Source organism: Marmota monax, unplaced genomic scaffold (genome assembly GCF_021218885.2).
Source record: "Marmota monax isolate L192 unplaced genomic scaffold, Marmota_monax_Labrador192_F-V1.1 WCK01_AAM20220418_F8-fsc00044, whole genome shotgun sequence".
Classification (NCBI taxonomy): Eukaryota; Metazoa; Chordata; class Mammalia; order Rodentia; family Sciuridae; genus Marmota; species Marmota monax.
The window spans coordinates 16,209,222-16,222,801 of record NW_026695198.1 but is presented as its reverse complement, the minus strand read 5'-3'; the positions used below and the strand labels follow the sequence as shown (position 1 = coordinate 16,222,801).

The 13,580-nt window shown below is 35.6% G+C and overlaps 1 protein-coding gene across 3 annotated transcripts in view; it reads left to right on the top strand.

Annotated features, from left to right (window-relative positions):
- Nucleotides 1–13,580, top strand: part of Mtfr1 (mitochondrial fission regulator 1) — a 52,243-nt gene that overhangs the window by 34,708 nt on the left and 3,955 nt on the right. For all 3 annotated transcript variants that reach the window (XM_046428491.2, XM_046428489.2, XM_046428488.2), the window contains exons 4-5: nt 6,208–6,323; nt 11,651–11,886. In XM_046428491.2, the coding sequence (XP_046284447.1) occupies nt 6,208–6,323; nt 11,651–11,886 (352 nt within the window). The remainder of the gene's footprint in view (nt 1–6,207; nt 6,324–11,650; nt 11,887–13,580) is intronic.

The following is a 13,580-nucleotide window of genomic DNA, read 5'->3' as shown; positions in this document are numbered from 1 at the left end:
TATTTGTGGGTTTTTTTTTTTTTTTTTTTTTTTTGGTGTTTTTTGAGTTCTTTATATATATCCTAGAGATTAGTGGTCTATCTGTGCGTGTGCTAAAAATTTGCTCCCATTCTGTAGGCTCTCTCCTTATTTTATTGTTTCCTTTGCTGAGAAGAAGCTCTTTAATTCAATCCATCTCATTTATTAATTCTTGATTTTACTTCTTGCACTTTAGGAGTCTTGTTAAGGAAGTCAGATCCTAGGCCAATGTGGAGAAGATTTGGCCCTGTTTTTTCTTCTATTAGGCGCAGGGTCTCTGTTCTAATGCCTAAGTCTTTGATCCACTTTGAGTTGAATCTTGTGCAGGGTGAGAGATAGAGGTCTAATTTTATTTTGTTACAAATGGATTTCCAGTTTTGCCAGCTTTTTTTTTGTTGTTGTTGTTGTTGTTTAATAGGCTATCTTTTCTCCAGTGAATATTTTTGGCACTTTTTTCTAATATGACATAACCATATTTATGTGGGTTTATCTCTGTGTCCTCTATTCTGTACTATTGGTCGACAAGTCTATATTGGTGCCAATACCATGCCTTTTTTATTACTATAGCTCTGTAGTATTATTTAAGGTCTGGTGTTCTATTCCTCCTACTTCACTTTTCTTGCTAAGGATTGCTTTAGCTATTCTGGGCCTCTTATTTTTCCAAATAAGTTTCATGATTGCTTTTTCTATTTCTGTGAAGAATGTCATTGGGATTTTAATAGGAATTGCATTAAATCTGTATAACACTTTTGGTAGTATGGCCATTTTGACAAAATTAACTCTGCCTATCCAGGAGCATGGGAGATCTTTCCATCTTCTGAGGTTTTCTTCAATTTCTTTCTTTAGTGTTCTGTAGTTTTTCCTTGTAGAGATCTTTCACTTTTTTTGTTAGATTGATTCCCAGGTATTTTATTTGTTTTGAGGCTGTTGTGAATGGGGTAGTTTTCCTAATTTCTCTTTCAGTGGATTCATCACTAATGTATAGGAATGTATTTGATTTATAGCTGTTGGTGTATATGCTGCTACTTTGCTGAATTCATTTATTAGTTCTAGAAGTTTTCTGGTGGAATTTTTTTGATCTTTAGATCAAATCATGTCATCAGCAAATAGTGATAGTTTGAGTTCTTCTTTACATATTTGTATCCCTTTAATTTGTTTCTTTTGTCTAATTGCTCTGGCTAGAGTTTCAAGGATGATATTGAATAGAAGTGGTAAAAGGACATCCTTGTCTTGTTCCAGTTTTTAGCAGGAATAATTTAAATTTTTCTCCATTTAGAATGATGCTGGCCTTGGGTTTAGCATATATAGCTTTTAGAATATTGAGGTATGTTCCTACTATCCCTAGTTTTTCTAATGTTTTGAACATGAAGGGATGCTATATTTTGTCAAATACTTTTCTGCATCTATTGAGATGATCATATGATTCTTGTTTTGAAGTCTATTAATATGATGAATTATGTTTATTGATTTCTGTATGTTGAACCAACCCTGTATCCCTGGGATGAATCCCACTTGATCGTGCTGCACTATCTTTTTAATATGTTTTTGTATGTGAGTTGTCAGAATTTTATTGAGAATTTTTGCGTCTGTGTTCATCAGGGATATTTGTCTGAAGTTTTCTTTCCTTGATGTGTCTTTGTGTGGTTTTGGTATCAGGGTTATATTAGCCTCATAGAATGAGTTTGGAAGTTTCCCTCCTTTTCTATTTCATGGAATACTTTGAGGAGTATTGGTGTTAATTCTTCTTTGAAAGTCTTGTAGAACTCGGCTGAGAATCCATCTGATTCTGGGCTTTTCTTGGTTGGTAGGCTTTTGATGGTATTTTCTATTTCATTACTTGAAATTGATTTATTTAAATCATGAATGACCTCCTCATTCAGTTTGGGTAGATCATATGTCTCTAGAAATTTTTTGATGTCTTTGATATTTTCTATTTTTATTAGAGTATAACTTTTCAAAATAGTTTCTAATTTTCTGTATTTCAGATGTGTCCATTGTGATATTTCCTTCTTCATTTTGTATTTTAGTAATTTGAGTTTTCTTTTTCTCTTTGTTAGCATGGCCAAGGGGTTATCTATTTTTATTTTTTCAAAGAACCATCTTTTTGTTTTGTCTATGTTTCAGTTGTTTCTTTTGTTTCAATTTCATTAATTTCAGCTCTTATTTTAATTATTTCCCATATTCTGCTTTTGGTGTTGATTTGTTCTTCTTTTTCTAGGGCTTTGAGATGTAGTGTTAGGTCATTTATTTGTTGACTTTTTATTCTTTTAATGAATGCTCTCAATGCAATAAACTCTCCTCTTAGTATTGCCTTTGTAGTGTCCCAGAGATTTTGAAATGCTGTATCAGTGTTCTCCTTTACCTCTAAGAATTTTTTATTTCATCCTTGATTTCTTCTACTATTCATTCATCATTGAATTGTGTATTATTTAGTCTCCATTTGTTACAGTAGCTTCGATTTTTTTTTAATTTTATCATTGATTTCTAATCCATTCCATTTGGTCTGATAGAATGCAGGGTATTATCATGTTTGTTTTTTTGTATTTACTAAGAGTTGCTTTGTGGCATAAGATATGGTCTGTTTTAGAGAAGGAGCCATGAGCTGCTGAGAAAAAAGTATATTTGCTCATTGATGGGTGAAATATTCTATGTATGTCAAGTCTAAATTATTAATTGTATTATTTAGTTGTATAGTTTCTTTATATAGTTTTTGTTTGGAAGATCTGTCCAGTAGTGAAAGAGGTGTGTTAAAGTGACCCAGTATTATTTTATTGTGGTCTATTTGACTCTTGAAATTGAGAAGGGTTTGTGTGATGTACCTAGATGCTCCATTGTTTGGGGCATAAATATTTATAATTGTTATATCCTGCTTATATATACTTCCCTTAAGGAGTATGAAATGCCCTTCTTTGTTTCTTTGATTAACTTTGGTTTGAAATCTACTTTATCTGAAATGAGAATGGAAACCCCTGCTTGTTTACGTAATCCATATGAGTGATAAGTTTTTTCCCATCCTTTCACCTTCGGCCTGTGGACGTCTTTGCCCAGGAGGTGAGTCTCTTGAAGACAGCGTATTTATTATTGGGTCTTGCTTTTTAATCAATCTGCCAGTCTATGTCTTTTGATAAGTTTAGGCTGTTAACATTCAAGGTTATTTTTGAGATATGATTTATATTCCCTGTCATTTTGATTTATTGCTGGCTTTTGATTTGTCTTAGTTTCTCATTTGGTTGAATGTCCCTTTAGTGTATATCCTCCCTTTGCTGGCTTTCACTTTTTTTTTTAACTTCATCCTTATGGAATATTTTGCTGAGAATGCTCGGTAGTGTAGGCTTTCTAGTTGTGAATTCTTTTAATTTTTTTTTTTTTTATCATGGAAGGTTTTAATTTCATCTTCAAATCTAAAACTTAATTTTTCTGGATATTAAATTCTCTCGGTTGACACCCGTTTTCTTTCAGAGCTTGAAATATATTATTCCAGGACTTCCTAGCTTTGAGGGTCTGGACTGAGAAATCAGTTGAGATCTGAATTTGTTTCCCCTATATGTAATTTTATTTTTTTTTCTCAAAAAAAAAATAAAATAAAATTACGTATAGGGGAAACAATTTCTTTTTTTTTCTCACAGCCTTTAAGATTTCATCTTTATTCTCTGTGTTAGTCATTCTCATTATAATGTGTTTTGGTGTGGGTCTGCTATAATTTTGTACATTTGGGGTCCTGTAAGCCTCTTGTATTTGATTTTCCATCCCATTCTTTAGGATTGGGAAATTTTCTGCTATTATATCATTGAAAAGATTGTGCATTCTTTTGGTTTGTATCTCTGCTCCTTCCTCTATTTCAGTAACTCTTAAATTTTGTCTTTTCTTGTTATCCCATAATTCTTGGATATTCTGTTCATGATATTTTTAGCATCTTCTCCCCATGTTCATTTCTACTTTCAAGGTTATATATGTTGTCTTCATTGTCTGAAGTTCTGTCTTCCAAGTGGTCTAATCTGTTGGTGATGCTTTCTATTGAATTTATAATTTGGTTTACTGATTCCTTTATTTCCAGGATTTCTGCTTGTTGTTTTTTTTTTTTTTTCCACGATCTCTCTTTATTGAAATAGTCTTTCACTTCCTGTATTTTTTCTTTGATTTCACTCCTTATACTATCCTTTACTTCACATATCAGTTTAACTATATACAATCTGAACTCCTTGGACATTTCTTCTACTGTGTTATCAGTGGCTTCTGTTGTTGAAGCATCTTGGTTTGTTTGGGGTGCTTTATTCCCTTGTTTTTTCATGTGTTAGTGTTTTCCCATGTAAAAGTATGGATCTAAGGCAGGATAAATTCTACCCTGTAGACCTATAGTGTCCCTAAAGGTTTCCAGTGCTTCACCTTTACTGGTAAGACTAATATCAACAGCACCCAATGAACACCTAATAGCTCCCTCTAAGGCGTCTACTGCTTTCTCATTAAATCAAAATGATGAGTTCAGTAGCTATCTACAGTACAAAAAGTATATTTGTTAAAAAGATTTACAATTTCAAATGGTGGATGAGAGAACAGAGGTAGTGTAGTATGCAATATTCACAAGGAAGGAAGAGAGAAGCTAGAAGTAAAAATTCACAGGAAGAGTCGGAGAGGAGCCAACGAGAGATTGGCTGTTGGTTGGAGAAAAGTTGGAAAGAAAATCCAAGAAAATAGACAAAGAGGAGAAAAAATCAGACATAAGAATACAACAAAAATGCAAAACACCAATCATATATCATTGACCTCCACACTCTGATGCATAAAAAACATCCTGTCCCAAATATGCTAGAGAGATTAGTGAATCAAAAAATAAAATAAAATAACTTGCTGGAAAGTCAAACTGTCTCTGTCAGTGTTCAACAGTTTCTCAGCCCTGTCTCTGACATCTCTTCGGATCACCAAACCCAGATCAGCCCTCGAAAACCCAGTCTCTATTCCACCGATCTGGGCTTCAGATACCTCAGGATTGGCCACGGTGCAGTCTCAAGATCTCAGTGCAGCTCCTACTTGCAGAGAGACCACCAGGGATACACTCATGCAAAGGAGCAACCCTGAGATGCAGCAGCAAGACAATGGCCACCAGCACTCTCAGCAGGAAAACCCCAGACTCCTCCAAACCTGTAGGCACCCCCACACTGGACCTGCGGGTCCCAGCTGGAGTCCCCAGACAGAGGCTCTTATTGTGATAAACTTGCTGGCACCCAGGCCCCAGGCCCTGGCTGGTGTCCCCAAAGGGTACAGGCATATGCAACCAAACCTGGGGACTCCCCTGAAGCAGTCCTCTAGGCAGCAGTGGTGGCGGTAGTTGTTGGCAGTTGGCAGTGAGTTAACAGTAGCAGTAGCTACAACTGCAGCTTGTGGAGGCAGTATCTCCAGGCGATCTCCAAGAGTCAGCATCCGTATCGGCTTCAGTTGCATCCAGGGCAGTGGTTTCTTCTGTAGCAGCAGCACCCAAAATAACACCTCTAGGGGATCTCAGGCTGGCAGCAGCAGTGCAGGCTGCTGATGGACAGGAGACCTCCAGTTCAGGGGCATGACCACAGAGGAAGCGACGGAATTCTTGTCTGAGGTAAAGGAGGCCATGCCTAGAGAAGAGACCTCCAGGCACAGCAGTGGCTTCTGCAGCAGCCCACAAAGGTGACTTCAGGCTTACTGCAGCGGAATCAGAGGCAGCAATGTCGGTAGCAGTGCAGGGAGCCAGTAACTGAGTTTTTAAAAATATATTTTCAACACTATCACATTAACAAAATACAGACAATATAGCATTATGACAGCATTGCTGTATGACAGTCATTTAAAAACATTCCTGCATTTAGCAAAAATTGGTCACTTGTTTTTTTCTTAACTTTGTTCCCCCTTCACTAAATTTCTTCAGAAGATAAGTGGTTTCTAATGCTTAGAATCTAAAAATGTTTTTTAACATGTTAGGATGAATCAAATTTTAAAAATTAAACTATAAAATAAAAATTGGATGAAGTTAAATAGTTCAGAGTTTGTCATACAGTGATGTAACTGTGATCCTTTTCATGAAGACCTGTAGTGGAAATGTTAGAAATCACCCATGTGTTTTTAACACCAAAGGTGATTTTTTTTTTTTTTTTTAAGGTAAGGAAAATAGTTTGATGACATTTTGGTGTCTGGTGAAGGACTTTCTCTATTTATAATTTACAGCTTACCAGCCATGCAACAGAATGGAGTCCCAACCACCTGGGAGAGGATGCAGTGGTATCTTTCGCTGACGTTGGATGGGTAGCCACAGAAGAAGGAGAGTGTTCAACAAGACTAAGGTTAGTTTGGAAGGCTGTCAGAGCTGAGATACAATGTCTGTTATTTAAAATAATATCCTTTAAAGATGATACATTTGAATACTGTCTTTTAGTCGCCTCATTTGATCTCTAGTAACTAACTCTACTCTTTTTCTTGAGCAGTCTTCATTTTTGTTCAGTTTTAATACTCATCTAGTATAAATTCTCAGGGACATATAATTGTATCCTAAATTCCTGTGAATCCCTGCCTTTTAGAAGTTTATATTCTTGTATGAGAGACCAGAAAGAACTATCATAAATTTGTTTACATAAGTACAGTGATTATAATGGTCTTATTGAGGCAGAGGGATCAGTATGGGCCATAGTAGAGAATTTGTGTACTAAGAGAATGTTTCCTAAAAATTGTTGAGTCAAGAAGAGTTGTGATTCAAAGGAAACAGTATATAAGAGTTAGAGAGGTGTGTCTATTTATTTGAAAGAGCCTGAATAAAATATTGACTGTTTTTGGTGATGGGGATTTAACCCAGGGGCACTTTACCACTGAGCTACATCCTCAGCCCTTTTTATTTTTTAAACAGGATCTTGCTAAGCTGCTTAGGGCCTCACTGAATTGCTGAGGCTGGCCTCAAACTTGTGATCCTCCTGCTTTCAGCCTCCCAAGTCACTGGGATTATACCCATGCACCATTCCATCTGGCCATATGCTCTTCACTCTTTAATTAGGCAGGCATCAGAAATAAGTCCTTGCATTCAAGGAATATTTGGTATGTTAGAGGAGATTAAGAAAAGAGTTCAATAATACTGATACTATAAAATGTACTAAGCAGTTACGGAAGGCAGCTGGACTGTAGGATGAGAGAGGTTTGGCAAGGCTTCTCAGAAGGGGATACTAGAGTTGACTAATGAGGAATTAGCAGGAGCCTTCCCAGTTTATTGATTTTATAAGTAACATTGACATTCTTTGGAAGAATCATTATGATTAATAATCTTGCCTAAGATAATTAATTTGTTCTGTATGATAGTATCTTAAGGAGAATGTGTAGTCTTTGGTTATATACACAATATAACATTTTTGTACTGAAAAGAATAAAAAATTAAAGATTGTAATCTGTGAGTCCTCAAGTAGACATATTTTCATCAAGTATTTGATTGCTTTTGGAGTAGAAGAACATTAAGAAATACTGAAATATTTCAAGTTTACTTCAGTTTGCTCATTCTGTAATAATAATTTATAATTATGTCTAATTCTTCAAACCCAATATTAAATAATTTTTTTTCTTGCAATGCTGGGTATGAGCCCAAGGCCTTGTGTGCTAGGCATGTGTTCTACCACTGAGCTACACCCCCAACCAAAATGAAATTTTTTAAGATTCATAATGCTTAAAAGTATTGCAAGTAACTCTTCCTTACACCAGGATGCTTGTAATCTAATGAGGAAGATGAGCATATAGTTGGCCCTTGCCCTTCAGTATTCTAGGGCTATCCCCCTGCATTTCCAAAATCTATGGGTATGTAATCCTTTGTGTAACATGGCATAGTATTTGCATATAACCTGTGCACATCCTCCTGATTACTTTAAATCTACATTACTTATAACACCTAATACAATGTAAATGCTATTAAATAGTTTAGGGAATTAATGACAAGAAAACAGTCTATACACATTTAGTACAGACATAATTAAAAGTGTACATATTTTTCATTTGTGTTTGCTGAATCCATAAATGTGGGACCTATGGATACAGAGGGCTAACTTTATTTATAAAAATCTATATTATAAAGATAGTGAATAATGTGAGACTGCAGACTTTACTAAAGCTCTTCAGTTTAACTTTTCAAATTTGAATAATAGCTGCAAATGAAATGTGCTGTTTTTAAGAGAGTATCAGAAAAGACCCCAGCCTGATCCCAACTTCATAGAAGATGGCAAGGATTTAAAAGACTCTAAAGGAAGTGACCTGGGAAGCAGGCAGGCTGGCTCACTTTAGCTCTTAGGTGGAGAATAGACCAGGGCACTCAATGGATCAGAGTAAGACAATTTCCTACTCATAGCACATCAAGCAGCAGGTGTTACTTGTTTCTTTTCTAATCCTAATTATTTGATCTGAGACATTAACTGACAATTTATAGGCATAAGTGGAAGGAAAAAACCTGCGTTTAGTGGCAAAATGTTATTCCCAATAAATACACTTTTCAGAAGATTTAACTTTTAAAATTAAAAAAAAAAACACAGAAGGCTTGTGTTGAACAGAGCCTAGAGCAGCTAAACGTGGAAATTACCACTCATCTTCTGGTCTATAGCCTCTCAACACTCTTGTCTCTACCCCTCTACTGTCTATCCTCTTGTGGATTACCTTCTGCTGTCAACTTGGCTAGTTGTCTTAATCCAGCCACTTGCCCACTTGAAAAGATTAGTCATTTTCTACCCAAGGAGAAGGAACTAAATTATTAATCAGCTTTTTTTCTCCCTGGATTCTAACACAATAATATATTTTTATACATTTCTTGATTGCTGTCTAACCTAAAAGATGAAGAAAGATCATTAAAAAACATTTTGGGAATACCACCTATTTAGGACACTGAGAAAATTTAAGACTATCTCATATTTTGAGTTTCCATCATTGTGAGATAAGGGAAAGGACCCTAGAGGTATATTAGGTTTAACCTAGACTTTTCTTTGCAATGGTCAATGGAGTTAAAAAGACCTTTGTATTTATGTAAATTGTGCTCGAAAAGTGGTTTCTTTAGATACCAACATTGGAAAAACTAAGAGAATTCCAGTGCAGTGTAACTCTGAATAAAAGCCTGTGCTCTTCTACCTTTGAGCATTTTGGAGCCAAAATCAATTAAGCAAAAAAGATGGATATCTCATCAGCAGAAGTTGGTATGTCGAAAATTGTTTAAAGAAACAAAAGAAACATCACCCTGGCTGATTGTTTACTGCTGTGGAGACACCCATACTTGATGTCCCTTTTTGTTGTTTTTACATTTGTTTTTTGTTTCTTAAAATTTCAATAGACGGGAAAAACAAAACCATTAAATTTACTTATAGTGATCATGGGGAGAACTTGAAGTTGATATCTTAATCCAGTATATCATATTATCTTGTTCTAATTCTGGATATTGAGAAATAAATCTTTGCAGAATTTGAAGTTTGGCTTACTTGAATGATACTATTTTAAAACGTGAGGATTTAATACTTTTGAATTTCTTAATTTCTAGGAGAATATTAGGTGGGGATATAATCTGCCAAAGTGACTATTAATTTTTTGAATAAACAGTAAAATCATGTTTAGTTTACTAGTATTAAAGGTTCCAAAATTTATTTTCTGATTATAGGCTGTAGGAAATCTCTGCACTCTGCACTTGTTCATAATACAAAAACAAACCATCATCCTCTTTTCCATTCACAGACATAGGTACGAATATATTCATTCTTTCAGATAGGTTTTGGCAAACAAAGCAACCACTTTTGTGGAAATGGGAAGACAGTAGAGATAGAAATACATCTTTGTTCATGAGTTTTTTTCCTCTCTTCTTGGTTGCATTTCCTTCTGTTGTCCCTACGAGATGCTCCTCATGCCTGGGACCATTGGTGGTGGTACCTATCCTTTTTGTCCTGAGGACACTGCTTCCAAACGCTTTCTCTAAAATCACTTTCAGTTTCTGGTGCCGTTTCCTTCCCTTCTTCCTCCACTACAGTTTTGAACAAGTGGGCTACTTTAATTCTTTGTTTATTTGAGATCTATATTTTTTCAAGATCTTTTCATGAGGCTAGAATTCTTTTACTCTCACTATCCTACCTACCAGCACTTTTCCCTAGTTCTTTGAAAAAAGTAATTCAAAAAATCTTTATTGTTTTATTAAAAACAAAACATTATATATTCTTAGTGTAAAAAACTTAAGTTTTTAATATGTAGGGCTGAATTAACACTTCAGTGTCTTTAATAGAAGAATAGCAATGTTGTTAGCCTGAGAATCTTCATAAACCTCAGCTCCAGTATTGATTCTTGATGCACTAGCTAAGTGATACTGACTGACTCTTGTGTCCTTATCAAGCCTGTCTAAAGAAGCGCCTCCACCATAGCTCTAATATAATATCTGATCCATGGACTTTAGATTAAATGTAGTGATAGAGAGGGAAGCTCCAGCCCTGTGTCTGATAGCAAAGGTTTCACTCAGTGTTAGTTTCCTCTGTTTCCCAATAACTTTCAAGCACAGGAAACTTTCCCCAGATGATACTGCACTAGGGCCTTGGCTTACTACTCTTTTGAGGTACCTGTGAACTATGATTACTATGTTCATATGAAGAATTTTGTCATTATAGAATTTCCAGAATGTCAAAAGATAGGATGCAGTTTTCTGAGCTGATAGGTTTTGCTGGGTGGATATAAACAAGAAGTTAGAGAAGGACTGTTTTTTGTTTTGTTTTGTTTTTTGTTGTTGTTTGTTTGTTTGGGTTTGTTTTGGTTTGGTTTGGTTTTTTTAGTTATAGATAGATATAATATATTTTATTTTTATGGTGTGCTGAGGACACACCATAAAACTCAGTGCCTCACATGTGTGACGTGAGTGCTTTACCACTAAGATGCAACCCCATCCCCTAGAACTATTTTTTTAAAGAGAAGGAATTTAAGACAGAAAAGGGCTTAAAGGGGAAATGTATGTCAGGTATACCTAATTGTAGAAAACAGGAAGAAATGGATACTTTTGTATACTTTGACATTTGAGAAACCCCAAAAGACTTCCATTTGGAACTATTAGAGTGAGTACATTAAAAAAATATTTTACACCCAAATGAAAATGAGACCATCCATATAGGTGATTCATAGATTCAATTATGATTCTTTTCTCTCCTTTTCAGTTTCTGTTTGCCATATTTCATCTATCCTTTCACTGTATGTCTTGCAATTTGATGTGTTCATCCTATATAGGAAACACTAATATTGATGTGAAGAAGCCAATACCCTGGGAAAAGGCTAATGGATTACTGATTTGACTTTGCAGTTAAATATAATAATTTTCCATTTTGAAGAACATTGAAACATCTCTTAGTTTAAGTAAAAACAAAACATGAATTAGTAAAACTTTGGTGGAATCCAGTGCCTCTTGATAGTGTTAGTTTGTACATATTCTATAGAGATTAAGAAGAATGAATAAGAAATCTAGGCATGGCTACATAAGATTGACAAGTGCTTTGCTGTTTTTAACACTTATGGAGGGGATTTATGTAAGATCAGTTTGAAGAGTTGTTCATCAGTGTTATGCCCTGATACTTTTGCTAATGGGTGGCAGTGGTTTTTCCTCCTCTTGAAAAGCCTGAGACAACTACTCCTATCTTGCTTGCAGGACAGAAGTCAGGTCAAAGCCACCCCTTCAAGATGACCTTCCTTTCTTCGAGAAGCCCCCAAGCAGGCATATTTCCTTACCAAGCCTGTCTCAAGAAGCGCCTCCACCAAAGAATGCAGTTCTGGCCAATGAGGAAGCCCTGCAGAAGATCTGTGCACTTGAAAATGAACTTGCTACTCTCAGAGCTCAGATTGCCAAAATCGTGACCCTGCAAGAGCAACAGAATCTCACTGCAGGTCTGTAAGTCCTACATTTGTTTGTTTTTCCTGGCAAATTGGAAATTTTGAATGCCACTAAATTTATGATTAGTAAGTAACAACTCTTGATGTTGTTTGAAAATCAAGTGTCAATCCCCTGCCTTGCTTATTGCAGAACCAGGTTAAGTTTAGGTAGTTTTTTTGTGTGTGTGTTTTGAACAATCTTGATGCTATCAGGGAGGATGACTAGGAAACCTATTTGGAAAACATTGAAATCCACGCAGTTGAATTACTACTGTTTGAATCCTTCCCTTATGGGAAACTTAGCTGTCTGTAATAGTAACACCACCTCTGTTGGACATGAGGTCATTCTGTGGATTTCTGTCCAGTGAAAGGAACCTGGGTTTCTCTGCAGGACCTGGGTAGTCTAGGACTACTTTCACCTCCCTTTCATGCTTTAACATCAGCATAATAGTCCTATATTATTGAGTTACTATTCAAGCAAATACAGAAAAGATATGAAATGTCTTCACCACATAGCAGCTGCAAAGAATAGAATCTGACCTTGGGTCTTCTAACTCCTTGTCTAATACTGTTGGTTTAATTAGTGCGATGTTACTGCTTCTTTGGGGAAGAAACCATAGCCTTGAAATCCTAGCCTACTAACCTGTTGGCATATAGTGGTGGTTTTTCCTATGGCTGTTCCCAAGTCATGATCCAGGATTAATCAGCTCTGTTGAAAGAATAGGATAGTCAGATATCTTGCCTCTGAGCCTCTGTGCTTGTGCCATCTTGGAAATCTTATCCAACCTGGACATGATAGCATGAAGGAGCTCTGGGCACCAAGTGCTGGAGGGATAATGGGTGTTCCTTCAGTAAATTTTGCATAAGCATGTAACTTTTTAAAAACCTAAAGTTCTGCCTTTTAATTCTGTTAATTTTAAATTGTTTTCTTTTGCTTTACCTCCCTCTTCTGGCAAACTAGGAAAACTACTGTAAATTGTAGATAATTTTAGAGTTTAGATGTTCTACTTATAATCTGAATCTTTAGAGTAATTCTTTCCATCAGTGCTATTTCCTCAACCAGTAAACAACTCTCGATGTTCCAATTATGCAGATGAATTTTAGGTCCTTATTTTATAACTCTATAGTTCTTATTTTGAAATTTAAATATGACACTTTTTTTTTTCTTCTGCTTGTTCAACAGTAATCTGTTCAACAGTAATTCTAAAACATGTCTTCTGTACATATTCTAGTCAATGCCATTTTTTGGTTTGTTTTTTGTTTTTCTGGTACTGGGGATTGAACCCAGGGGTGCTTACCCACTGAGCCACATCTCCAGCCCTTTTTATTATTTTTATATTTTGAGACAGGGTCTAGCTAAGTTGGTTAGGACCTTGCTAAGTTGCTAAGGCTGGCTTTGAACTTGCAATCCTTCTGCCTCAGCCTCCCAAGACACTAGGATTACAGTTATGCACCACTGAGCCCAGCCATAATGCAAGCTTTTAGCTCTAAGTGTCTTATATGAAAGTATACTTTAAATGAACCACAAATTTATCAAAGTGTTTTCCAATAGTTATAATAGTACTAAATTACTAAACGGTACATATTAAAAATAGAGGTGATTATGTGATACAGACTGCATTATATTTCTACTAAAAGTGATTATACATTGTGCTACAAACTTGAGCATTTTGATGTCACAGAAACATCCATTAAGTTAAATGGAACTT